Source organism: Propithecus coquereli, unplaced genomic scaffold (genome assembly GCF_000956105.1).
Source record: "Propithecus coquereli isolate 6110/MARCELLA unplaced genomic scaffold, Pcoq_1.0 Scaffold69, whole genome shotgun sequence".
NCBI lineage: Eukaryota > Metazoa > Chordata > Mammalia > Primates > Indriidae > Propithecus > Propithecus coquereli.
Window position 1 is genome coordinate 5,843,224 of NW_012152951.1, and position 27,474 is coordinate 5,870,697.

A 27,474-nucleotide genomic window follows, 5' to 3' on the forward strand; every position below is an offset into this window, starting at 1 on the left:
AATATCAGATTTCTTTATTTTTCCAACACAACTGAAACAGTTTTATTAAATAAAAGTTTATTGTCTACTGGTTACACTCATGTTGCTGCTATAAGTACAACAACATACACAAATTCCTAGCATGAATTACTCATTGTTCACCCCCACTGAACTACAGACATTGCTTGAGAATTAGATCTTTGCTTTACAGATTTAAAAAAAAAAAAAGAAAAGAAAAGAAAAGAATTGGGGCACAATGTGTTGAAAGAGTATTCTCAAGTGACTGGCTGGAGTTTTCGAAGGCATAGCAATACAGTCCAACAGCACTGATTATGCTGTCACTGGGAAGAAAGGAGGAATGAAAAACAGGAAGAAGAATTTGAAGCAGTTGTTTCCAGTGACAGAAATAACTTGATGCATGATTTTGCCCATCTGGGCTAAGTGGCTGCTTTGAAAAGGGACAAATAAAAAGAAGGGAGTGTGGGGATACTATGAGTTAAAAAAGTATAAAAAGTAATTATCTAAAATATAGATTAGATATAAATGTTCCAGAACTCATTAAATAAGCTCAAAAATACTGGAAAGTGGCAATTTGAACTACATTTATTTTTAAACAAGTAGGGGGAATATTAAGTGTTTTGAATGTTGTGTGCAAAACTAACCCATGTCACCATCTCACTGTCATGACTGAACACAGCAAGGTAGATGCACTGGTTTCCAGCATTACAGGCAACACTAGATGTACATTTTTTAATGAATAATGTAAACTTTAGTTTTAAGGCAGCTGGTACTAATGCTGCACACAGGCTTAGCTCGGTGCCCATTTCAGAAGCGGGACAGTCAGCACTTGAAGACAAACTGTGAGGGGGGAAAAAAAGGGGAACCACCAGCATTATTTGAAAAAAAGTGTCAAAATATTTCCCTTTCACACGCACAGAAAGAAATATTTGAACGTTTAGAAAAACAAAGCGCCCATCCCGCCAACCTCAGCCTGTTCCTTAACAAATATTTCGAAATACTGATAAATAATAGTAACTGCAAGCAGAATTCCAGTGCCAGATCCGATGGCCCCGAGGAAGTCGGCTAACACCGACAGGGCGCCAATGCACAAACCACCAAATGCAGCTGCTGTGGGGATGTACCTAGAAGACAAAACACCCTGAGTTAACCAGTGGAGGAAGACATGAAAAGGTACAGCAGTTAGAAACAATAATACATCAAAGCTTTCCCGGCAACGGTTCTGTCTAGAGAAACGTAACTGAACTAGTCAGGGGGGGAACAGTCTGCAGTACTGACAGACTGTATGGAACAGACGACATTAATGAGAACTCTGCAATCAAGGCATGATTTTGACGCCCTAATTTCAAGCAACCAGAAATAGCCAAGAAAGGCAATACCTGATCTTGGGGCAGAAGATCAGAATCCTAGAATGAGATTTAAGTACTAAAATGGTTTTAAATGAGTAAGTAACCTTTAGTTCACTCTTGTAGAATGAAAAGTAAATTTCAAAACGCTTTCTAAGTATCAAGAAATTTATGTGACAAGATTTTGATGATCCTCTTCAACAGTAGTTCAACCTTGGCTATAAATTAGAATCACCTGAAAAACTGTTAAAAATGGGATTTTATTTAAAATACTCCAGGAAGAACAAAAGGGGAGATGGTAGAGGAAAAAAGAATGGTGGAATGATGGTAACTGAAACTGGAGGTCCATTATACTACTCTCTGCAATCTATGTTCTAAGTGAACAAAAAGTTTAAATAAAAATACTAGTGCCCCTAAAGAATGGTGCCAGACAACTGGATATCCACATGCAGAAGAAGGAACCTGGACCTCTATCACACCAAACACAAAAATGAACTCAAAGTGGCTCACAGACCTAAATGTAAGAGCCGAAAACTCCTAGGAGAAAGAAGAAAAAATCTTGGTGACTTTGGGTCTGGCAATGCTTTCTTAGATATAACACCAAAAGCAGCACAAAACCACCAAAGAGAAAATAAAATTGGAGTTCATCAAAATTAAAAATTTGTGCATCAAAGGACATCTTCAAGAAAGTAAAAAGACAACCACAGGATAGAAGAAAATACTTGCAAATCATCTATCTGACGAGAGAAAATTTCCAATAGGAAAAAAACCCAACTCTTAAAACTCATTAACAAAAAGACAACCCAATTAAAAATGAGGAAATTATCTGAATACACATTTCTCCAAAGAAGATATAAATGGCTAATAATCACATGAAAAGATGTTCAAATTAGTCATCAGGGAAAAGCAAATCAAAAGCACAATGGAATACTACTTCACATGCACTAGGATGGCTAAAATCAAAAAGCAAGAACTAGTGCTGGTAAGGGTGTGCAGCAGTGGGAACACTCATGTTACTGGCACAAATGTAGAACAGTGCAGCCACTCTGGAAATAGTTGGGCAGTTCTTCAAACTGTTGAACGCAGAATTACCACATGACTCAACAATTCTACTCAAGAAATGAAAACCCATCCACATTAAATTTGTACAAGTACGTTCGTAACAGCATTATCCATAATAGTCAAAAGGTAGAAACAACACAAATTTTATCAACTAATGAATAAAGCCATACAAATTTTTTTCTTTTGTTTCCATTTTCTTTTTGGTAGAGACGGGGTCTCACTCTTGCTCAGGCTGGTCTCAAACTCCTGAGCTCAAGCGACCCTCCTGCCTTGGCCTCCCAGAGTGCTAGGATTACAGGTGTGAGCCACCGCACCTGGCCAAGCCATACAAGTATCATTCATGAATAAAAAGGAATAAAGTCCTGATACACACTATAACCCTGAGGGGCTGTTAAAAACATTATGGAAAGTGAAAGAAGCCATTAAAAAAGACCACATATGATTCCATTTATATGAAATGTCCAGAATAGGCAAATCCATAGAGATAGAAAGTGAGGAGTGATTGCTGGGGCTGGAAGGGTGGGTAGGAACAAGGAATTACTAGGAATACGACGTTTCTTTCTGGGTGATAAAAATGTGTTTAAAGTTAGATTGTGATGATCGCACAAGTCTGAATATATGAAAAAAAAAAAAAAAACAACCCAAAAAACTATACACTTCCCAAGTGAGTGAATTACACGGTATGTGAATTACATCTCAATAAAGCTGTTACCAAAAAAAAAAAAAATCCTGATGCCTGGGACCCACCCCAGACCAAATAAATCACAATTCCTGGAGGTGGGATAAAAACTCCCTGGGGATTTTACATGTGGTCAGTGAATACTGAGAACCACTAATCAACATTTTAACACTGGGAAGAGCAAGCAGGGAACACAATTTCAATTAAAATAATTTAGGTGTCAATTTTGATGTGGAAAACAAGTTTTGTGTTAAGTTCCAGTTTTTTCTGTGTGAAAAGAAAACTGCTTTAAATATGAATTTGAGCAAATAAGGAAAAACATTTAGCAATAAAAGAAAGGTAGACTGAAACACAAACATCGTTCTATAAAGGACTAAAGAGAATGGCCTTACCTATTAAGCTCATGAACCATAGAGGTGTCTCTGTGACCCCTCATTACCATTTGCTGTTCTTTAAGCTGTTTAGCTACCTGCCAAGAGAAAAACAACTTTAAAAATCAAACTCTAACATCTCACTGTTTACTATCTGCGGAGTTCCATGTGAAGTGCTTTCCACACACTAACAAGTCAAATACGAGAACCTTGAAGTTGGCATTGTATCATTCCCATTAAACCTGAGGCTAGACTACATATCAACCATATTAAACCAATGTTTCTCAACATTTTATTATAATACTAACAAATAATACTTTGTTCAGTAGGGTTGAGTCTGGGAGAGTCCCAAACCACTGTAGTATCTAAGGATTTTTTACCTTCCAGGAACCAATTTTTAGTCCCATCGGGTGACACCGTCTCATTAAGAATGTATGAATGAAAGTTTAAATTACATAAGAGCATATCAGTTCTATTTTGACACTTAAAAATTATGTATTTTTCTAAAAAAAAGTTTTTTCTTCTTTTTCTTTTTTCTTAGAGACAGGGTCTTGCCCTGACACCTAGGCTGGAGTGCAATAGCCCCATCACAGCTCATTTGTCACCTCAAATTCCTGGGCTCTAGAGATCCTCTTGCCACAGGCTCCCAAGTAGCTGGTACTACAGGCACACGCCACCATGCCTGGCTAATTTTTTTTTTTTTTGGTAGAAACCAGGTCTCTATGATGCCAGGCTGGTCTTAAACTCCTGGCCTCAAGTGATCCTCCCACCTTGGCCTTCAAAGTGCTGGGATTACAGGTGTGAACCACCATGCCTGGCGTTTATTTTCAAATAAACCAAATGCTTACATCTTTGGCTGAGGAACCAGACACCTCTATCCATGTCTTAGAAAAGAATGCACATGATCCCAACATGAAGATGATATAAACAACTACATGGACGGGATCCTCGAATATGGCACCCATGGACTCAGGAGGAGAAAGGTAGTAACACAGGCCTCCAACTGGGTAAGAACGAGCAGGTCCTCCCCCACTGACATCCTAGAGAACAAGAGTGAAAGGACACATAGTCAATCTAACTGGTCAAGCAGACTTTTAAACCTCAAAAATGGTAACAGTGTTTTAAGTTCAAATCGTTACAGCTAATGATTCTATATAGCTTAGGAATTTACTTTTATATCTAATATCTTCACTTCTTCAAAATTATATAGTAAGCATCTATTATGTACAAGACATTGTGAATATATTATCAGAAGTGTGAAAAAAATTATAATGTACAAAAAAATTCCCTCTTCCTGAAAATATTAATAGCAATATGAATTACATTTATAATTAATGATTATATTTAAAATCTGAAATTTTCTGACCTATGAGTATCCAACATATTAAGATCCTTATGCATAATTCTTCCATATGAAAAGATTAATAATGCAATCAATTAAAATATTGACAAAAGATTTAATTCACTGCCTAAACCTTATATGGTTTGTGAATTATTATAAGGAATAGTTTTTTAATAAATACTTATAATAACTGGATTTTTATCCATACACATAAGAATTTTTATAGTAGTAGACATGGGAACAGTATGTATTTGCTCACATTAAATATAAAGTTATAGGTGGTACGGGGGTGGAAAAGCTGTATTTTTAGTTGTAATGATTTAAATATCTGGTTCCTGAAGTTATGATTTCCAAATAGTTCCATTACTGTGCCTCTAGAATCACTAATCCCAGATCAAAAGCACTATTTATAGATAAATTCAATTTCCCAGTAATTCTCTCATTAAAAGTAACATTACTCAAGATCACAGCACAATCTGTACAGAACCAACTACTCAATGCATTCGTTACTATGAAATTATCATCGTAGTAATAATTATTCTTGGCCTATTAGCTAATGAGGGAAGGGACAGCATCTTTCTTATTCTCCCCTTTAGCCCTCTCTCCTACTTATGCCAGGATATAATAGCTAATCAAATTTCTGTTAAATGAATGGAAAAGGAGTACTATAGATAAAGGGAATCCTATTTCCTTCAACTAACATTCAAGAGTTACTGTCTTATTCTGTTAAACTTTAAATTTTTTAAAAACTGACCTTCCATAAAAGCAGAAAGATATAAGTAGCTATAATTTACAATGTAAAAGACATCATATTAATTAAGACAAATAAGAGAAAATAAGCACTGTATTTCAATAATAATGACTGTACAAAACAATACTATTCTTTGGTGAAATGCAAATTCTAGAATTACACACTATGCAAAGAATAAAGGACAATAGTCTTTTAAATTCTTTAATTTTAAGAGGGAAAAATGCCCCTTTGATAGGTGACAGAACTTAAACCAATCAAAATTCAATCCTAATAATAATAATAGTAATAATAACTCACACTTCAGTAACATGGCTGGTTTGCTTTAAAAATTATGATAAAGGGGGGGTCTATAAAAGGAAGTCAAAATTTATAAGACTCTATTTCTGGAAACACTTCTCTCTCTTCCATCTAGTTAATTACACGCCTATCTCCAGCCCGGTTAATCACAAGCTAGTTTACTGCTGTTCAGATCATGAAAAACCAGGGGGCAGTCTGGGAGGAGAAAGGAAAGGATGATTCCAGCATCCCATATATTATCAGTAAATAGCATCTTTAAAAAACATTACAGACAATACTAGAATAAGATAACGATACAAGAAATTACTTTTAAGAAAGCAAATGTGATTTTAGCCTAAAAGGTCATTCAAGTGAGACGTGGAAATGCTTCCTAGTCAGTAAAATAAAAAAAATACTTGGCCAATCTTAGTTATACAACTTACCAGTTCTTCCAGATGAATAATAAACTTTTCTATAGATCAGTGAATCTGAAAATGTTAGATAGCAACTGCTCCAGTGTCTGTCTCATTTGGTTAATAATACAACCATGAAATGCAAATTAAAATAGATTTTAAATACTTAATATAAAGAAACACAATACTCACGGCCCACTGTCCCAGTAAATTTACTAAAAAGTTGCCACTAAATCGAACAGACAGCATCTGGGAAATAACATACAGGTTTGAAACTAAGGCAGACTGGAGAATAATGGGAATGTTTGAGGTGTAGAAGAGCTTGATGGGATAGCTGCTGTACTGTCCTCGATAGCGGGCCGACTTAATGGGCAAGTCAACACGAAATCCCTAAAAAACAAAACTAAGAGTGAGGAACATCAAGAAAAGAATATAGACCAGAGAGGCAAAACAAGTCACAGGAGGGAGTATGAAAAGACAATGCTAACAAAAATTGTGTCCCTTTTAAAGTACAGAGACTTTAAAATCCTTTTATATTTCATAACCACCAATATTTTACTCTAATGAAATATAAATAAATATTAAAACTCTAACTTATTAGACACTAACATTTCAAATGGTGTTCTTCTAAGAGCGAAATGAAAACATCTCACTTACTCAGCAAAAAGATTACACTTACCTGAAAATATATGACAACAGCAAACACAAAAACTGTAGCAATGAGGTTCATGAGATTGGGCAAGTTCTGCCGATAAAAAGCCTCCCGTAAAGCTCGGACTTTGTCTGTCCTGGTGGCCAACAGATGAAACAGAGCTATGACTGCCCCCTCAAATTCGGTACCTGAGAAATCAAGACAGAAATGAACTGTAGATTCATCATCCAAAGTCGTCCCAAAGGTCAAAACAAATAACCTCGAAACTCCAGTATACAGCACAAAATGTAAGTCAAAAGAATTCACCAATGTTTGCTTTATGATATAGCCATGTGAGCAGGTTCTACAAATATTCAGATGGCTGAGGCAAATCTATCTCTTTTGAGCATAAATCTAAAGTTTTCTCAAGAGACTATTCTTGATGAAAACAGACAAAGTAAAATTTACCAAAGCGAGTATGTCATTCATAAAATTTGCCTCTCCTTTACTTTGGGGAAAGGAAGAGAGTATTTTTAGGAAAATTAAAAAAGCAGCAGCAAAGCAGAATAAAGGTGTCAGAATCAAAAGATATATGTTACTCTATCAAGCTTGCCTTTAAGTTTATTGTTCCAAGAACATTAATGAACTATCATTACTATTTTCTTGAGGCTGGGATCAGAGTTTAGATACTAACTACTTAGAATAGCATTGCACCTGATAGTAGTAGAGACGGGTAGGGGAAAGACAGAGTGAACTATTTCAAAACTTTACTGCTATTACAAAGCCAATTAAAACAATAGAAGTATTAGTGTTCCCTGCAGATACAATGAACGACAGTTTTTTCATTTGAAAAATCTTAATCCACTACCTTTTTATCCCCCTAGGAATGCTGAAATCGGTCAAATAAATGACTTCTTCAGCAATGGCTTAAGCAAGGTTAACAAACAAAATGTTCAAAATCTGTTTGCAACCACTGAAATTTTCAATGAGCAGAGGCTAAAATTTAGATACTATTTTTTCTGAAGCAGTATTGCATACTCCACAAATCTCTGCTTGTTAAGTTTTGAACAATTAGCATTTGTTATCCCCAAGGAGAGCAAACCAGAGTGGCTCTAGGCATGTACTGCTACATGATGGATTTGTTCTCAGCACACACCCAGCAAAACTCGTGCAGTTACAGTCACTGTGCGATGTACCTCTGCCAGTGTTAATGGTAGTGGGACTAAAGGCCTTCCAGACAATGGTCTCACAGATGTTGGTGGCAATAAAGAGGGAAATACCAGACCCCAAGCCGTAACCCTTCTGTAGCAGCTCATCTAACAGCAGCACAATCAAACCAGCAACAAACAACTGTGGGGAAAGAAATGCAAGTAAGCAGAAGCAAGAACAAACTCGAGAAAGGGGGAGATGAACACCACTGGCTATTTCCAAAGTATGGGCATTCTTAATATTAAGACCTAAGGGTTGCAATATCACTATTATGACTATCTGCATCTTTTCACCTGCTTTAGTTTCGTCAGAAGCCAATTCAGAAAATCACAGGATTGGAAAGATTGTTACATTATAAAGCAGACATTCTAAAGTATATGTATATCATCTGAGTAGTTTCCCTTATAATGTTTAAATAAAGCCTACTTGAAAAGCACACTGAAACAAAAACGATCACAGTTATAGAATTTATGACGGCAAGAAATTGAAAACATCCCAAATACCTGCAAGGGACTAAAAGGCCAAATGAATTATGGTATAATAATAAGATTGGAATTGTACAATGCCACCAAAAGATAAGACTGAGGGCTATGTTGATACTTTTAAAAAAATATTATAATATTTTGTGTATTATATAATATAAAGTCAAAAGTAGAGTACAAATATGCACACAAATAACAATGTAAAAAATACATTTTATACATATAGCAACAAAGACTGAATGTAAATCTGAAGACAGTTAAGAGTTCACCAAGTTCTTAAGTTCGTAATTTTTTAAAAAAGTGACAACATACTAACTTTAATTTATGTGATACTGAAAATGCTTAACTTTCTTTTTCTTGGAAAAAGTACGCATCTATTAAAAACAATCCCAGCCTTGCCAGTGACCTCCTCAGCCATATGACTTCTTCCCTGCACTTGAATAACCTAATTAAGGGGAAGAAAACATGCTTCTATGCCCCCCCAACCTCGCACATGTCCCCACTTTAAATCACCCTCTCCCAGAAGCGAGGAAGTCACTTCAACTCCTCCCAGCTGGGAGGGAGCCCGCCCTCGTTATTTACTTCACCCAGTTCCACCGGTGGGAAGAGTGATAGAACTGACTGCCTTATACCATTTTAAGCACGCTTACCTTACACAATGTCGTTTTTTTCCTTAACTGCCATTTCAAAGTTTGTACAGAGCCTAACTTGTCTATTTGTAGTCTTTTATTTTGACTTCCCATAGACTGGAAAAAGGGTTCATTCTGAAAATTTCCAAGAGACATCATGCTAATCCTTTACTGTGTGAAAACCAAGTTTGACATTTTGACAAAATAAGAGAGAAGTTAGGACTTACTACTAGATTTTATTTGGCCACAGTTATGTAATGAGTAAATAAATGCTCCCAATCATAATACAGAAACCCATCATCACGCAGGGAATAGCTGTCCATGAACTACCCACCAGTCAAAAAGCATTATCATGGGCTTCTGATAAATGACCTGTCCAAAGTCACACAGCAACTCTGAAACAACTGTTATTCTCCAGACCCCCATTCAGACCAGTGTCCTTTGGACTACAGAGTGGCTCATGTATATTCTCCCATCCAAGTACTAATCAGGCCCGACCCTGCTTAGCTTCTAACATCAGACGAGATCAGGTGCGTTCAGGGGTGGTATGGCCGTAGACGGCTCATGAATATTCTGTGAAAACTAAACGCTTATGCTTTTCCAATGGAAGAAAGGAATTAAAGAGAAATGAGAAATGGTTTCTATTAAATATAATTCAAGGAATAAAACAGACAGTAAATATCATGCATGCCCCTGAAAAGGGATGAGAAACCAGGAAGTTACAGCAGCATCTCAGCGACTGGCACAGTGACAGAACAGAATACTAACTGCATGTTCACGTGGAATGTACAACATATACAACATATATGAATCTCAGGAGCAGGTATAAAAATACCACTTTATATTTCAACCCTGGAAACGCACATATACACAACTTAGTTTGACAAAACAGACTTACCTTTATTACACGCCATGCACAATGATATTTTCTATTAGTTTTTTAAAAATTTAATGAAGACTTGCTATTTAGATTTCAAAACTCACTAGTTGAAACAAGAACAAATAAAGTGAGAAATACTTTCCGTAATTGCATGCAAACAGTTTTCAAAACCTGTTTTTAGTTGAAAACACACTGATCCAATCATAGCTCTTCAGTGTATCCACATATTTTCAATGTTAGCAATATCTTGAAAAGATACAAATGGGTCACTAACCACCTATGATCAAACATGATACATTTCTTTATACATTAACACTAGAAGAATTAACCACAACACAAATATTTGTATGCCAGAATTTATGTAAACAATATCCACTTCACTTGTTCCATTCTTGGAGTCTAATTATTTCTGGATTTCTGAATACTGAAAATAAACATCAAAATAGCTTACCTTCATTTTTTATCAATTTAAATCCATAACTCACTCTGTAAGAAGTCAATCCTTTATCTAACTAACCAAGAATTACTCAGCTGAGGTTTTTTAGGAATCTAACTATATCCTTACTAAGATACTAGAGAAATTTTACCAATACATAATGTTCTAAGTGCTAAAAGCCAGTTCTGAATGTCTTTTAAAAATCGGGGCAGGCTGGGTACAGTAAAATCCCAGTACTCTGGAAGGCCAAGGCCAGAGGCTGGCTTGAGGCCAGGAGTTCAAGACCAGCCTGGGTAACATAGCAAGACCCCATCTCTACAAAAAATGAAAAAATTAGCTGGGCATTGTGGTGTGCACCTGTAGTCCCAGCTACTTGGGAGGCTGACGGAGGAAGTTCACTTGAGCCCAGGAGTCTGAGGTTGCAGTGAGCTATGATGATGCCATTGCATTTTAGCCCAGGTAACAGAACAAGACCCTGTCTCAAAAAATAAATAAAACAAAATAAAATAAAATAAGCCAGGGTCATTCTAAACTATGGGTTACATAAAGGAAATGCCATAAAGAAACAAAACATAAGGCAGCAATTGTCCTATTAGTACTCTCAACAATCTCCAAAGCCTATGAAGAGATCCTAAGCAATGAAAGATACTAAAGTCAGTCTCCAAAGGAATTTCTCTCCCCATCCACTGTTCCTCTTCTTCCTGTAAATCCCAAGGGTTATAAATTTGCCAATCAAGTGATTGGTAAATGGAGAAATCAAGACAACTATTCTTTAAGGAAATGTATCGTATACCAAATAGGAACACATGGGGCTCAGAAAGCCACCAAAGACCCTGACAATCCATTAAAAATTCCTGCTCTGGTCAAATGACAAAGTGGTTCCATCTCATTAGAAAAGCCATCCCTGTTGTTAATGATGATGAGAAATGCTTGAACAATCTAACAACTATCCTTGTTATGAATCATGCTCATTAAACAATCTTATAATTTGCTTCCTATATAAGCTTTCTTATAAGAAAAAAAGAATGGTCAACCGTGTCTGAGATAGTCATATTTCTTAATACATATATTAATAAACAAGTATTTGGGGTTATTTAAAAATATTTTTCTGAACTTGATCTTTTGAACCATTAGAAAAAAATCCCTAAACGAATTCTAATTTCATAGAGGCGACAAGAAGAAGCATTTCCAAGAAAACCAGGACTCCAGATGTTCACTGTTTATTAACTTAAGCAAATGCCTTTTCAAAACACAATAAATATTATATAACTTAAGCACAATCTATTCTTGCATAATTTGTCTAAATGATTTTTAAGGACCGTACAATAGAGAAATATCTTCTAAACTCTACATGCTTTAAGATACTTAATATAATTATGTTGGCCTTTAAAAATTCCATTCTGAAGCATCCATTTAAAAAAATCTGTGGAACGTATTTATGTGTACATGTATAGTATTTCACTGACTCTAAGACATTATTATTTAAAACACCATTATTTTGTGTACCACTAAGAAAGAAAAGAACACTACCAATTAACCTATGACACACTACCTTATTACAAAGACTTAATTTTCTACTCATAACAAAAGATATTTTAACTTAGACAAAGATATTTATCATCTAGCTTGCTGTTTCTGTGCATTTCCGTATACACAATGATCTTCGTTTCAATAACAAATCACAATGGATTTTTTTTTTAGAGAGCAGCTAAACTCAAACACCTGTTATATCAACAATGCATATAACCAACTGATGTAATGGTGACATGAACAGCCACGACCAAGCTGACACATGTGCACAGGCAATGACAGCTGCCATGACTGCCACCCAGCTGACACCAAGTGCAAGGGACTATTAACTGAAAGAAAACGTCCTGATACCAGAGACATCAAAATGTGAAAAATGTGTGCATCTTAGAACTGATGAAATACAGCTGATCTGTAATTCTTTATATTGTGTAGCTATGAGGCTATTAATAAATTTTAATTTTTTACATCCACACAATTTATACATATCACTTCAGTAATCAAAATGCAGTAATCAAATAAAATAATTCAAGAGTAAGAAAATGAACGTAACAATCACCTAAAGAATTGTTAGAAAGGAAAAAAGGGATCAAATTGTTTTGTTATCAGCATATGAAAACAGGATTTCAGCAGCCAGGGGCAAGACACTCCATACCACAGGCCTCTCAGCTGCAGGATGGAAAGAAACTCCACGGAGACCAAGTGCTTTCACGATTTCTACAACCACCACCACCCTTAATCAGGCATCATTCACTGCCGGTGGTGCAAAACTCTCATCACACCCCTTGACAACCGTATACTAAGTAGATCCCCGGATGACATTCAAGCATTACTGTGTGCTTAATAAGTGGCCAAACCTCAAACCTTCTAATTTCCTTCTGTACCACATTTTTCCTCTTTAGTTCAGAGATTTCTGATCTGGTAAAAGATAAGATACTAAAGTAGGAGCAAGCAGTGGCAGTTGTGCAAGAAATTTTAATTACTCCTATGTTATTAATAGCTCCTGATTTAAGTCAAAGGATAATACTGGATTTGATCATGCTGACGGAAGTTCTTCTACGGAGGCTGAGTTTGGTTTTTTGTTGGTTGGCTGATACATGGTTAGGAGAATGTTGTCTGGTTTTAATTTGTTGTTGCTTTTGAAACCATTGCTCTAAAGGAAGTTATGGGTTAGAAACAGAGAAATGAGAAGGCATCTAATAAATGATCCTAAAAAGAAAAAAAAAAAAAGAAAAGAAAACACAGGATTTCTTACCTGAATAATGATAAGGAGACAGATCCCAGCACCCATTTCCGCAGGGTCCCCGTACATCCCCGTCATGACATACACAATGGCTTGCCCAATGGTAATGATCATACCAAATACTGACAAAAATTGGGGGGGAAGAGGAGTACATGCTTACAACCAAAGATGAAAAAAGACCATAAAAAACATCTTTACCACAACATTCTCAAATTTGGAAAAAGCTCTTTAATTGTATTAATGCTCACGTTTCTGGGCTCCATTGAATAAAGCTCTATCTTTGGGTGTATCTCCAACTTCAATGATTTTGGCTCCAGCTAACAACTGCATAATCAAACCAGATGTGACAATTGGGGAGATACCCAATTCCATTAAAGTTCCTATAAAAGAAGGGGAAAGAAGTAAACAATTTTTACTGTACACAATATGGATTAATTTAGAAGCATCCCAGTCCCAAATTACCTTTTGAAACACATGCTTAACTGTTTACAAGCAAATTTTCATTCCTTAAACATTAATTGCTAAAAAAAGTTCTTATTAGCATAATCCTGCAAGAATGCATTGAATTAAAAAGTACTATAAGTACTACGAAAATGTAAATTATAGTGAGAAATAAGAAAACCATGTACATCAACTGCATAAGAGAAGATGCAGAACCAACTGACCCGCATGGACACGGGGACGCCTTCGTGGGTCACTGCCACATCACTCCCGTGAAGCCTGGCTTTTTATAAACGCTAAAAAGGTTCCCTTAACATGAGATGATATTCTACCTTAGGGGATTCTTGACATCTTCTCATAGAGTTTTGCAATAGTGAAAGATGAAAACATTTTTATTGTTAAAGGAAGCCCTTACACAGGTAGTTTTTTTTCTTAAGTCAAATCACCAAAATTTATTCCTGCCAAATAGATCTAATTTAGAAATCGATCCAATCAGGCTTCAACGAAACTCTGATAAACATGGCACTTTAAGCCAATGGCGAAAAGAATACATGGACCTTGGCAAATAGTTGGCCAACTCTGGAAAATTAAACCTAGATTTCTTACCTCACAAATTATATCAAAATAAATGCTGAATGTATAGGAAAATTTAGACATGAAAGGATAAACAACAACAGCACTAGAAGAAAATATGGGTGAGTAGCCTATTAGGAAAAAAGTGACATGTTCTAAGCAGGATAAAAAACCTAGAAGTCACAAAGAAAAGGAGAAAAGGTTGGGAGATGTGATTACTTGGGACTATGAAACTTCCATGTGGCAAAAGACAGCATAACAGTTAAAAGAAAACTACTGAATCACAAATGACCAAGAGTTCATACCTCTAATATGCGAAGAGCTCTTACAAATCAATTAAAAAGTGAACAAATCAATTTTAAAAAGGAATAGCAGATATGACGTGTGTCTGTTCCCAAGGATGCTTTCTCAGGAAAATGCCAACAATACAGGAGCAGACCCCCAGCACCAAAATCTGTACTGTGTAACCCTGGAACTCTAACCAAAGCTGATCAAGCCTGGTGTAAATCCTGGTAATTTGAAACTTTAAACTGAGAAATAAAGAATCTGGTAGTTGTTGGGGCTGAATCACAAAGAAGAGGCTCAGAAATCCCTGCTGCTGAGGCCTGAGAGCTATGCTGGTTCTCCTTCTGCCTGAAGCCTAGCTCCTCTTTGGATTTTAAAAAATAACCCACATCCTCCCAATAAATGTCATCTGTGTTTAAATTAGTCAGTAATTTTCTATTATTTATAACAAAAAAATTTAACACACTAATAAAAAGTCCAGTCATAGAAGAAATACAGTTATTCAATAACAACGTAAAATGATGCACTCATGTTTGTCAGAGCACAATTCACAATCACAAAGACATGAAATCAACCTAAGTGCCCATCTGATGAGTGGATAAAGAAAACATGGTATGTATATATACACACACACCATGGAGCACTGCCCAGCAATAAGAAATAATGAAATAATATCTTTTGCAGCAACTTGGATACAACAGGAAACCATTATCCTAAGTGAAATAACTCAGGCACAGAAAAATAAAGGCCACATGTTCTCTCTTATAAGTGGGAGCTAAACTATGGCTATACAAGGGCACACAGAGTGCTACAGTGCAGGGGTCCCAAACCTATGGTGAGCTGTATAATTATTTCATTATATATTACTATGTAATAATAATAGAAATAAAGTGCACAATAAATATAATGTGCTTGAATCATCCCGAAACCATGCCCCCCTTTCTGGGTCCGTGGAAAAATTGTCTTCCATGAAAATGGTCCCTGGTACCAAAAAGGTTGGGAACCACTGCTATAAGGGACAATGGAGACTCACAAGGAGGGGGTGCGAGGGGGTGAGGGATGAAAAATTACCTGTAAGGTACAATGTACACTATGTGGCTGATGGCTACACTAAAAGCCCAGACCTCACCATGTGTATACAACATATACGTGTAACAGGATTCAACATGTATCCTCAAATCTATTGAAATAAAATATATATATATGTTTTTGGAGCAGAGGTAGAAAAAAATATATATATAATATACATATATAAAAAAGGATGTTCAAGTTCACCAATATATAAAGAAATATAAATTAAATAAAAGGTGTCAATTTTCACCTGATTGACAAAGACTAAAACACTAACAATATCCACTGTTGGAAGAGAAATGGTCATTGTCATATATTGTTACTGAAAGTGTGAAATAACACAACTCTTTTGGAAGATAATTTAGCTTTATCTATCAAAACTTTAAGTGTATTCCTGCAGACCAGATCGTATGGGGCAGAAAAAAAATTTTTTTAATTGTTTTAAATTAAAAAATAGAAAAAATTAAGTGTACGTATCTTGTGACCAAAGTCAACTTCTGGGAATTCATTCTTTTAAAAAATTACAGAAGCATGTGATAGTCTCCACTGTAGCATTGTTTATAATGATATGAAATTGGAGTAAACTAAATGTACAACGAGAGGTCCGTAAGGTCCTACAGAACTTTCCTATCACACTTAAAATACACTCTTTCTACAGTCTCTTTTATCATCTAAAGAAAAAAAAAATACAAAAAATACCTGCCAGCTATTTAAAGTGTTTCTAAAAAATAGGCAAGCACTGCTCCCTTCCTCTTTTTTTTTTTTTTTGAGACGGGTTGTCACTATGTTGCCCAGCCTGGTCTCAAACTCCTGGCCCACGATCCTCCTGCCTCAGCCTCCCCAGTAGCTAGGACTACAGGCATGTGCCTCCACACTTGCCTCAAGCACTATTTCTTAAATGCGAGAAACCTCCTGATCCAGCCCCACCTACTGCTTCAGCCTCACTCACCAGCATGCCCTGCCCACAATTTCCCAGACCACAACTGTTAAGTTCCTTATGCTGTCTGCCTTAGCTCAGGCTTCCCTCTCTCTCTGGTCCACATACTGGGCTCCAATTCAAACGCTGTTTGGGCACCATCTCCTCTCTGACTCTGCAGAACGGGGATTTTTAGTCCATGAGAACCGAAGGATAGATTTCTGTCTATTACTACGATAAACACATGGTATTGTCATTATTTATATGTTGGGCTCTTCTCCTAGGCAATGGCCTTTTTTTCATATCCTCCCCCTCCCTTGAGAAAAAGAATTGCTAATCCACATTTTTACATCTATTTGGTGTCAGAAGTGGTATGGAGGCAAAAAGAAAAGAAGTACATACCTCTGTTGGATGCAAGAATAACTCTCATCCAGTAGAAAGGATCTGCAGAATCTGATGACATGATTCCAAATAGTGGTATCTAAAATATTATATAAAATATTTTACAAAAATGCATTATATAAAGTTTGCACTTAATTTATAAGACATTCACTTAATACTGGCAATACTTTAAGAGATGGGGTCTTGCTATACTGCCCACGCTGGAGTGAAGTGGCTATTCACAGGTGTCATCATAGCTCACTGCAGCCTCAAACTCCTGGGCTCAATTGATCCTCCTGCCTCAGCCTCCCAAGTAGCTGGGACTACTGGCATGCACCCAGCTTAACACTTTTTTAAAAAACTATTTCTTGTGTTCTATAACAAAAACAAGTATACCTTAAAGATAAAGTTCTTTAATAAAAATAAAACAATAGAAATCATTACTTCATGCATTCCACTAGTAGATACTCCTATCAGAATGGAGCGCTATTATACAACAATGTGAATATACCTAATACTACTAAACTATGCACCTAAAAAGGATTATGATGGTAAATTTTATGTTTTTTACCATAATTTAAAAAATACCCCATCAGTAGATTATAAGATGATACCTGCTTATTCATCAAATAAGTTTGCAAAGCTATGGGTACTAAAGACAGCCAAGGTGACACTGCTGGACGTAAGACTGAATATGATACACACAATGAAATATTATACAGCCACTAAAAATTATGCTTATAAAATTTATAACAATATGAGGAAGTGCTTATAATATTAAGGATAAAACAGTGGTTCTCAACTCGGAGTGATTTTGTCCCCCAAAAGACATTTGGCAATGTATTGGAGACATTTTTGGTTGTCAGAACTTAAAGGGGGGGGGTTGCTACTGACATCAAGTGGGTAGAGGCCAGGGATGCTACTGAACATCCTACAATGCACAGGACAGTCCCCCATGAAAAGGAATTCTTCCCACCTAAAATTCAATGGTGCCACTATTGAGAAACCCTGGTATAAAAACAAAGGCAAAAAATTGTATAAATAAAGTTCATCACTATAAAAGTATGTATAGTAAATAAAACTGGGAGTAAATAATTTTTTTAATCCTAGTGATTGTTTCCAGGTGGTCAGATTATGGTTGACTTTTTCTTCTTTCTTCTTTTCAGAATTCATGAAATTTTCTACAATGAGCAAATATTAATTTTTGGTCAGAAAAAAAACCACCTTAATTTCAGACTGCTTTCCATTATATGAGCCATGTTTAGGATACCACACTTGGTCTTACCCCTTCCTCAACCATGTGGGGATCAGACACAAAGAAAAATATATTACCAATTCCAAAAACCTTCTCCATATGCAACTGATTTTTTAAAAAAAGTTTCAAAAGTAGGATGCTGCCAGCAACTTTTTTTGTTTTTTTAAACAGTACTTTGAGCTGCTGTTTTATTGCCAGCACTTTAACAACTCATGTGGTCAACCTAAACCTCTTTCTTTTTTTTTTTTTTTTTTAAGAGGGGGGGTCTCACTCTGTCACCCAGGCTGGAGTGCAGTGGCAAGATCACAGCTCACTACAACCTCAAACACCTGGGCTCAAATGGGACTACAGGCGCATGCAAGCATGCCCAGCTCGTAAGTTAAACCTCTTTAAAAGTGTGAATTTATTACCTGGGTAACAAAACTGGTGAAGCACGAAGCACGGATATTTTATGTCTACCCTGCAGTTGTAGACACCCTTCAGTTAAAGTGAGAGATGAGGAATAAGGAAGTTATTGTCTAAAAAAACAATTAACACTACAGGACAGTCCATATCAAAATCCCCTAAGTGGGAAAGAGGTCAATTGGTCCAACTACCTTCCTGAATAGAGACAGCCATTACCCCTATGCTTACCTGTTTTGTGGCAAACTGAATAAGAAAAAGTTGGCCAACCTCCCCTAAATAATGGTATACGCTTCTTCCCTGTAGTCAGTAGGATTATTAAAATTGGTTTCGAAAGCTGGGCCCAGTGGTGCATGCCTGTAGTCTCAGCTACTCAGGAGGCTGGGTAGGAGGATCACTTGAGCCCGAGAGTTCAAGGCTGCAGTGTGCTATGATCGTGTGCCTATGATTAGCCACTGTGCTCCAGCCTGGGCAACACAGAGAGACCCTATCTCTAAGAAAAAAAAAGATTTCTAATTTTGTTTCTCTTAGTAAATCCCAAAGCTACAGGATCATTTACAACAGTTGGGCAGCAACAGGAGCTGTTTTCTGTGCATCTGTCACAGTTCCAAACTTTGCATTACATATGATAATTGGTTTAAACTTGTTAAAGAAATATAAGCATTTCCAGCCATTCTATCTACAGTCATTGAAACAAACAAACAAAAAGAAATATAAGCAAAAGGCCATTAGCCTGTGGTTGTTTCATACGCGAAATGAAAGAAACCCAAACTGAACTTAGAGGTGTTTCTTGTGCCTGATTAATTCTGAATCAAGCTTCAGCCACTCACAGGCAGCCAACCAGCCAACTGGTTATATAGCGCCCTCCCCAAATAAGACGAACATCTGGTGTAGCCAATCAAGTAATTTCTTTCTTTCTTTCTTTCTTTTTTTTTTTTTTTAAAGGAATTTCTTTACTTGCACATTCAGCCTATAAAAGTTTGCTGCCCTCTCCCCTGGAGCTCTCTGAACCTCTTCTGGTACTGAGATCTGTCAGATTCATGAATCCTTTAAAGTTTCAATAAACTCTCTTAAGTTTATTTTGTCTAAAGTTTTTCTTTTCATAAATTTGACAAAACACAGTATAATACTCAGAGAAACAAAGCAACCCAGGCTCTAATGGAAACCTGAACTGATCAGAGAAATAGAAAATTAGCACCAGGGATTTCCAAAGGCAGTAGGAACTGAAAACCAAACAAGATAATTCTGGATTAAGATGGCAAGTTGCAATTACATTACAGAATTCTCCTTCTCTGACATATAATAAAAACATCTTGATAAACACGCAAAATAGTAAAAACTAACGAGAATGAAAAAAAGCTACGGGAAAAGAATAAAAAATCTGTAAAGCAGCCAAACAAGAAAAGGGTTGTAAACTTGAAGCACGGCTGGTCATGGGTGAAAACACTAAACCATCTGGGAGAAAAGAGACCACCACCATCGACAGTGGATCCTCAGAACACCCACCACATTTGAAATCTGGAGAAAAGTGAACTGTACAGGTAGCCTTATCTTTCTCCCTCCTCTGAGGGAGTAGAAACAGCAGCTAGGAAGAAATGGAGGAAAGAGAAGTGAGCAGTGGGCTGACCCTCCCAGACGGAAGTGAAGTGTAATGAGCCACACTGAACTGGCAACCGGGGAATGATCTGGAGCCTAGAACAGAAGACAGCCCTCCTCAGTCAGGCGGTGAGAACCCTCTGAAGACAGTTCACAAAAATCTAAGGAGAGAGAGAAACAGCAGAGCCAGGCAGCATGCCCAGCACTTATCTCAGTGTATCTCACCTCCTACCACTCCCTACAGAAAACTGGCTGGAACCTGCTTGAGATTCACTGGGAAGAGAATCAAGAAACCACCCACACTGGGCAGAGTTGCCTAAGCATAAGAAAGACAAAAGGAAACAGTTTGGCAAGTATATAAACATATTATAGAGAAAAAATAAAGTAACCTAAAATGCATAAATTAATTTATTGCATGAAACAGTAAAAAAAAAATGTCATTCTTTTCTAGTAAGAAATGTCATTCTTTATGTTTTCTCTCATTGGGTTTTTCGATTATAGCTACAAAGTCTAAAATATTCACTATATGGACATTTACAGAAAAAGTTCAATGACTCCTGGATTAGAAGATTCGATATTGTCAAGATGGTAATTCTCTTATATTGACCTATAAATTCATAGCAATACAAATAATAATCCCAGCAGGCTTTCCTGTAGAAACTGACACGCTGAATTTAAAACGTATATGGAAACATGAAGGACCTATAACAGCCAAAACAATTTTGAAAAAGAACAAAGTTGGAGGACTTTTACAATCTGACTACAAGACTTACTAGAAAGTGGTTTATCCTAATGATGGACACATACATAGATTTATGGCACAGAAGACAGAACAGACTCATGCTTATATGGCTAACTGATTTTCAACACAGATGCCAAGGTAACTCAACGGGGAATTTTTTTCAACAAATGGTGCTGGAATAACTGGATACCTATACAGAAAGAAATGAACCTCAAACCTTACCTCATGCCATACACAAAAATTAACTGGAATGATCACAGACCAAAACAGACAAGCTAAAGTTATAAAATGTTTGGAAGAACACAAGAGAAAAATCTTCATGACCTGAGAATATGCAAAAATTTCTTAGCAAACAAAATCCATGGGCCACTATGGAAAAAAAAGATAAAACACACTCCATCAAAATTTAAAACTTCTGCCAGTACGATGGCACATGCTTGTAGTCCTAGCTACTTGGGAGGCTGAGACAGGAAGATCACTTGAGCCCAGGAGTGTGAGGCCAGCCCAGGCAAAATAGCAAGATGAAAGAAAGAAAAGAAAGGAAAGAAGGGAAGGAAAGGAAGGAAAGGAAAGAAGGGAAGGAAGGGAAGGAAAGGAAGGAAGGGAAGGAAGGGAAGGAAAAAAATTTTTAACTTCTGTCCTTCGAAATACATTAAGATGAAAAGGCAAGCCACAGAGTGGGAGAACTTACAATACGTGTATCTGACAAAGGACTTGTATCCAGAAAATATTTTAAAAAGCCTATAATTCAATAATGAGACAATGATCAATTTTTTTAAATAGGCACAAGATTTTAAAAGACACTTTACGCAAGATAAACAAATATCCAACAGGCACATGAAAAGGTGCTCAATATCATTTATCAGGGAAATGAAAATTAAAAGCATATCCATTAGAATGGCCATTATTAAAATGATCAACAGTACCAAAAGTAGACAAGGATGCTAAACAACTGGAACTCCAATACATGGCTGTGGTAATATAAAATGGGGCAACCACTTGGAAAAGAGTTCACAATTTCTTATAAAGCTGAACATGTATTTACTATACAACCCAACAATTCTACTTCTAGGTATTTACCCAAGAGAAACAAAAACAAATGTCCATAGAAAGACTTGTACACAAATGTACATAGTAACTTTGTTATAGCCAAGATGTGTAAAAAATCCAAATGTCCAACAAGTGAGTGGATGAATAAATTGTGATAAATTTACATAGCAGAGTACTATTCACCAATAAAAAAATGAATTACTGATATACCAATATGGCTAAATCTCAAAAAGATGATGATGAAATCAGACACTAAAGAATAATACTGTATGATTCTATTTATATGAAACTCTAGAAAAGACAAATCAAATTATAGTAACAGAATACAGATCAGTGGTTGCCTGGCACTGAGGGTTAAGTGGGGAGTGACGGAGAAAGGTTTTAGGGAACTTTAGGGGTGTGACAGAAATGTTCTATATCCACTCAAGCAGTAGTTACTTGGGTGTACACATTTATCAAAGCTCTTCAAAATATATGCTTAAAAGTAGATGTACTTTACTGTATATATATTGTATCTCCACAAAAATTGATTTTTTTTTTAGGGGGCAATTTCTAAGATGCTACAAGTAGAAGGCAGGAATATGGATGATTGTTCTTTTTTTCTTTGTACTTTTCTCTATTTTTAAAACTTCTCTCTCCCTAACCATCTAAAACAAATTTAAACTAAGCACAGTAGTAAAAGTACTTTAACAGTCTGATCATTTCACCCTTCAAAAAGAAAATGTATTTAGCTTTTCTCCAGATTATGGACCTAAACTGTTCTACTACTTCTTCATACATTTTTTTAAAAGTTCCTTATATGTATTTCAACAGCTTTTCAAAATCCGCAAAAACCTTTCCCTAAATTATCTTAGTAAATCCTTACAACAACCCTGAGACATAGATACATTTTCTTCTCACTTTATGAACTTAATCGGTCTGCCAATTTTTTTTTTACCTCATCCCTTGGTGAAATGCAAAATTGTATTTAAAAGTTTCATTGAATTTTACTAATTTTTAAATATAGTAAGTCCCTAAGATTCTAAAAATTTGTGTTTTGGGGATATTTAAATTAATAATGCTATTCACAACATGATAAAGGGAAAATTGGAAAAATGTTTGTAATATATATGTCAAAGTTACTTTTATATATAAAAAGCTGTCCTAAATAAGAAAAAAAACAGTATCTCAAGAAAAAAATGGGTAAAGACCATTAATTGAAAACAGATAAAAAAAAAATGTTTGAACCCACTGAAGAACCAAAAGAAAGAAACAGAACAAGGTAACTATTTTCACTATCAAACTAACTCAGATTAAAAAAGATAACAATGCTCACCATATTTCAGATGTATTATTTTCACTAAAATAAGTTTCTCAAAATCTAACCAATCAAGACTTTAGAACAGTATAGATATTTATTTAATAATATGGTTACGTACCTGACAACACACTAAGAAAATGAAGAGAGTTATAGCAGTCCATAATACCTTCTCTCTAAACTGGATCTGTACAACAAAACATAAAGAATGATCAATCAAAACCAAGAAATAGCAAACTTAAAGCACAAATCCACATCAAAGCATAAGTGACATTCCCCATCATGACATGCTCCTATTATTTACTCTTAAAATGTCCTTTTTACCCTAGTTAGTAGCAGCTAAAGGAAACAGCTGAACTTGTCGAACATGAGTTTCTTTACTGTTCATTAAAAAAGGTAATTTAAATACAGGCAGTTCTCATCTGCATTTTACCATGTTAAATGAAACTAAAAAGGAGGCAAAGCAATTAACATTTTACTGTGCTAAGCTAGGCCTGCCTGTAATAATGTTATATGAGTATTTTATAGACTCTGAAAAGCTAGAGTTTCCTGGGATGCCTTAAATGTAAATGGAATAACTATTTTTACAATCTCAAAGCAATAAAAAATACGAAATAGTAAAATTTTAAATGTAACCTATCTCTTTCTATGTCCCTATTCCTCTTAGTTTCATAAGAAACTGAAAGCACAAAAGAAGAATGCCTGGGAACTGGCCAGTTCGGGATTAACAATATTTCCGGAATTTAAGTACCTTAATTCCAAAAGTGCACGATGATGGAAGAATAATTTGATCCAGTTACAATATCTTCTGAATACATTCCTGTCATTTTCCCCCCAATGAATGAATCAAAAAATGAGGGATATATATTCACACAATTGCAATTCATTTACATAAAATAGCTGAACTCATCAAAACCTACCCTGCAGACTGGACCATTCACAGTCTACCAGATCACATCATTAGCAAGTGCAATACACACCCTACACTACAAAAATTATAAAAGATCACTATAGACAGGAGAATATTATATCTTAATTAACACACAGGCCAAAGAAACACTTGGTTTGGAAATGTTACAACTTAAAGAATAGTCATTTTTGAAAGCATGAGATAACTGATATGGACTTAAACAGGTCTACACTAATTTTATTCACTTTGTGCCTCCTGCAAGGATTAGCAGGTTTTCCCAACTACCAGAAAAGAGCTGGGGAATGTAAATCAATCTTGCTGGTTTAACAGGATAAGTCATTTAAGTACCCTCTATATTATTAAAATATTATACTTACTTTCCTTTCGGGTTTCTGAATTTCTGGTAGAACTGCGCAAAAAGGTTTGATAACTTCTAAAAATTTGACTGCAATGCCCCTATTATAAAATTAAAAAAAAGAAGTATCTTTTTATAGAATCAAATACAAATGTTCTCTCACTTTTAACAGCAATTCACCCCATCCCCAGCTCCAAAATTAAGTAATCATAATGCTCTCCATTTCACATGATATATATGTAAGGTAAGAGACAGAATTCAAGGGACAAAAGAATCCAAACACTTTGAAGGTTAGTCAGCAGAAGCAAAGTAATCCAAGTATCCTTTTACCATGAACGTCCTTGCTCACACCTGTATCCAATCATTTTATACACACAGAAAAGGAATTACTCAAAGAGCATCACTATGTAAAAAAAAAAAAAAAAAGAGCAAATGCAATCTATTATGGTACCCACAAGACAATGCACCATACAAAATAGAGATATCAGAGAGGAATAAAGGACGATGCCTTCTCCGCTAAGGAAATTACAACAGAAAAATGGACTTACCCTGTGAAACTGACTTAAACAACTGAAAGATGCCAAAATATGTACACGAGAAAGATCATGGAATCACCGCCTGTGGTTAACTTTTTAAAGTACACAATCTCTACTTCATTAGGCCACATTGCATCGCTCGGTTGCTTTCCCATATAGTATCAAAGTACTTGCTTATGTGCAATAATCAGCCTAGAGAATTACATTTCATGAGGAAGTACTGTTTTCCCAGACTACTCTTACAGTATGTAAAAGTAAGATAAACCAAGGTTCCTTAAGGATAGACACTGTCTTCTGGCACGGCTTAAGTGAAGTCCTGCCAAAGAACTGGAAGGTAAAGATGAGAATCCCTAAAGCTTCAGTCCTTTCCCAGAGTCTATAATGTGCAAAATCACAACAAGCCACATCTACCTGTTAGTTAGGATCTTCTTCCCCTACAGACACTGGATTCTGTACACTAACATCCTAAAACTGTTTTAAAGTTGACATGAGTAATTACATTTCCACAGTTAGCCGCAAGTTGACTATACTATCTTTCTAAAGCCTATCAAAATGATGGCAGTCAATGATGTTTGACAGAATTCAGTAACTGTCATGAGCAGATGTTTGTTACCCCAAGTACCATTTTGGATTACCTGAAAAATAAATCTGAATTATGAAAGTATTTCTCTCTGATGCAAAACAAAATATCAATCACATCAGGAACTTCCTAGAACCTCTTTATCGCTTTTCCTTCCCACCTCAATCCAAGGCACTCTTTCAGATTTCTTGACATTTTATGGTCATCTGTATTGGGATATTCGTGTTCAAGCAATGATTCTGCCTGCCATTTGTCTATCCTTCTGTTACAGAGTTTTACCCATTATACTGTAAATTCTAGGCTTGGGGTCTCTTCTATTTCCTTTCTAATTTCCCCTAAATGTCCACTAGTTGGCCAATGGGTGCACTGCTTAGGTATGCAGTTATCTATTCATCGAACAAACATCTGAACAGCTATGTAAGTATCTACGCGAATGCAGGATGCGGGGTTGAGTGTTTGGCGGAGGGCCCTCAAAGGATCCCCATAACGCAAGGCCTTGTCTCTGAGGCTTACACAACCTCACACAGTTTTCAGTAAACGCTACAGAATTACCGGAATGAACATTTTACGGAAAATGCTGTGCTACCAACTGCACTCCTTTCCTCCCCTAAACCACATGCAACGCATCGCTTTTTTTTTTTTTTTAAGTTAAACGAGTTAGGAAGCCTTATTCAACGCAACATGCCAAAGAAGGGTGAGTGGGGAATAAAAATATGAAATTCCTAAGCTCCTGAGAAATTAAAAGTCGTCCAGGTTCAGCCCGGTGCTGTAACTCCCCGCCCCCAAAACCAGCGTCCTCCCCGCACCATCCTCGCCCCTCGACCCCTCTCGAGCGCAAACCCCGGGCCTCCGGGTCCCGGTCCCCGCGGCCGCCCCGGCAAGGCCGCGCAAGCCACCGCCAGCAGGGGCCTTGGCGGAGGCCCCCCGGCCCGCACCCTCCGCAGCGGCCCAGCGCGGCCCGCGCATCCCCGGCCCGCGGGCTGGGCGACCCCCAGCGGGTGCCGGCCCCACCGGCGACAGCCCAGGAGGGGCCCGCGCCCCCGGCCAGAGCCCCGCTCCAGCCGCCGCTACTCACTGCCCATGGCGGCGGCTGAGGAGACCCGGCGGGGCGCGGCGGCCTCGGCGCTGCCTTCGCTCTGCTCCCGCGACTCTGGCCTCGGCGCCGGCTCCCAACACGCTCTGACCGGCTCCGCGCAGGCTCCGCCCCGCGCCACGTGACCCGCACGCCCGCCGGGCCCCGCCCCAGCCCCGGCTCCGGCCCCAGCCGTTGGCCGACGGCCGCCGCGTTGCCATGGTCCCCGCCGGCGCCGCGACGCGGCCGGCCGGGAGGCGGGGCTGACCCGCGCGTGCGGGCGCGACGTGGTCGGGCTGCGAGGCGCGGGAGTCTAGACGCCCGCGCGGCCGCCCGGGATTTGCTTTAGGAGCCGCTCTCGCAGCCCCGGGTTGAGAAGCTGCCGTTTCCTTGCCCGCCGCAGCCGACCCAGGCCTCCTGCGCGCCCCGCGGGGAGGCAGCGGTCCCGGCGCCGCCAGAAGATCGCGGGGCCCGGGCTTCTGTCCACGTGGTCTGGGGCTGAGGCGGACGGCCCGGACCAACCTTTGATTTTGCTTCCATCTTACCGTAACCTCTTGGAAGTTTGTAAAAATTTGCGACCCCTTGTGTATAGTAAATAGCTTATGAACTCTTCTCCCCTGTCTACTGCGTACGCTCCTTCGCCATCCTTTCCAAGATACAGATCAGGATTTTATGCCCACTCCTGTCGAGCATTTTCCTGGAGCCACTGTTTTCTGACTTGCGTGGCTAATGTCGCCA

At 37.5% G+C, this 27,474-nt stretch overlaps 1 protein-coding gene across 2 annotated transcripts; it reads right to left on the bottom strand.

Moving 5' to 3' along the window:
• SEC61A2 (Sec61 alpha 2 subunit (S. cerevisiae)) lies at positions 1–26,873 on the bottom strand. 2 transcript variants are annotated; one of them, XM_012660929.1, is made up of 12 exons: positions 26,740–26,873; positions 24,571–24,638; positions 23,405–23,470; positions 16,963–17,041; positions 13,523–13,654; positions 13,287–13,396; positions 8,065–8,218; positions 6,917–7,077; positions 6,430–6,627; positions 4,304–4,495; positions 3,477–3,553; positions 1–1,121 (listed from the first exon to the last, which is right to left on the bottom strand). In XM_012660929.1, the coding sequence occupies exons 1-12, from the start codon at positions 26,744–26,746 to the stop codon at positions 935–937; spliced, it is 1,431 nt and encodes a 476-aa protein (XP_012516383.1). In that variant the 5' UTR covers positions 26,747–26,873; the 3' UTR covers positions 1–934. The 2 variants fall into 2 exon arrangements, with proteins under 2 accessions (XP_012516383.1, XP_012516384.1); XM_012660930.1 differs by lacking the exon at positions 23,405–23,470.
• Positions 26,874–27,474: the final 601 nt, after the last annotated feature.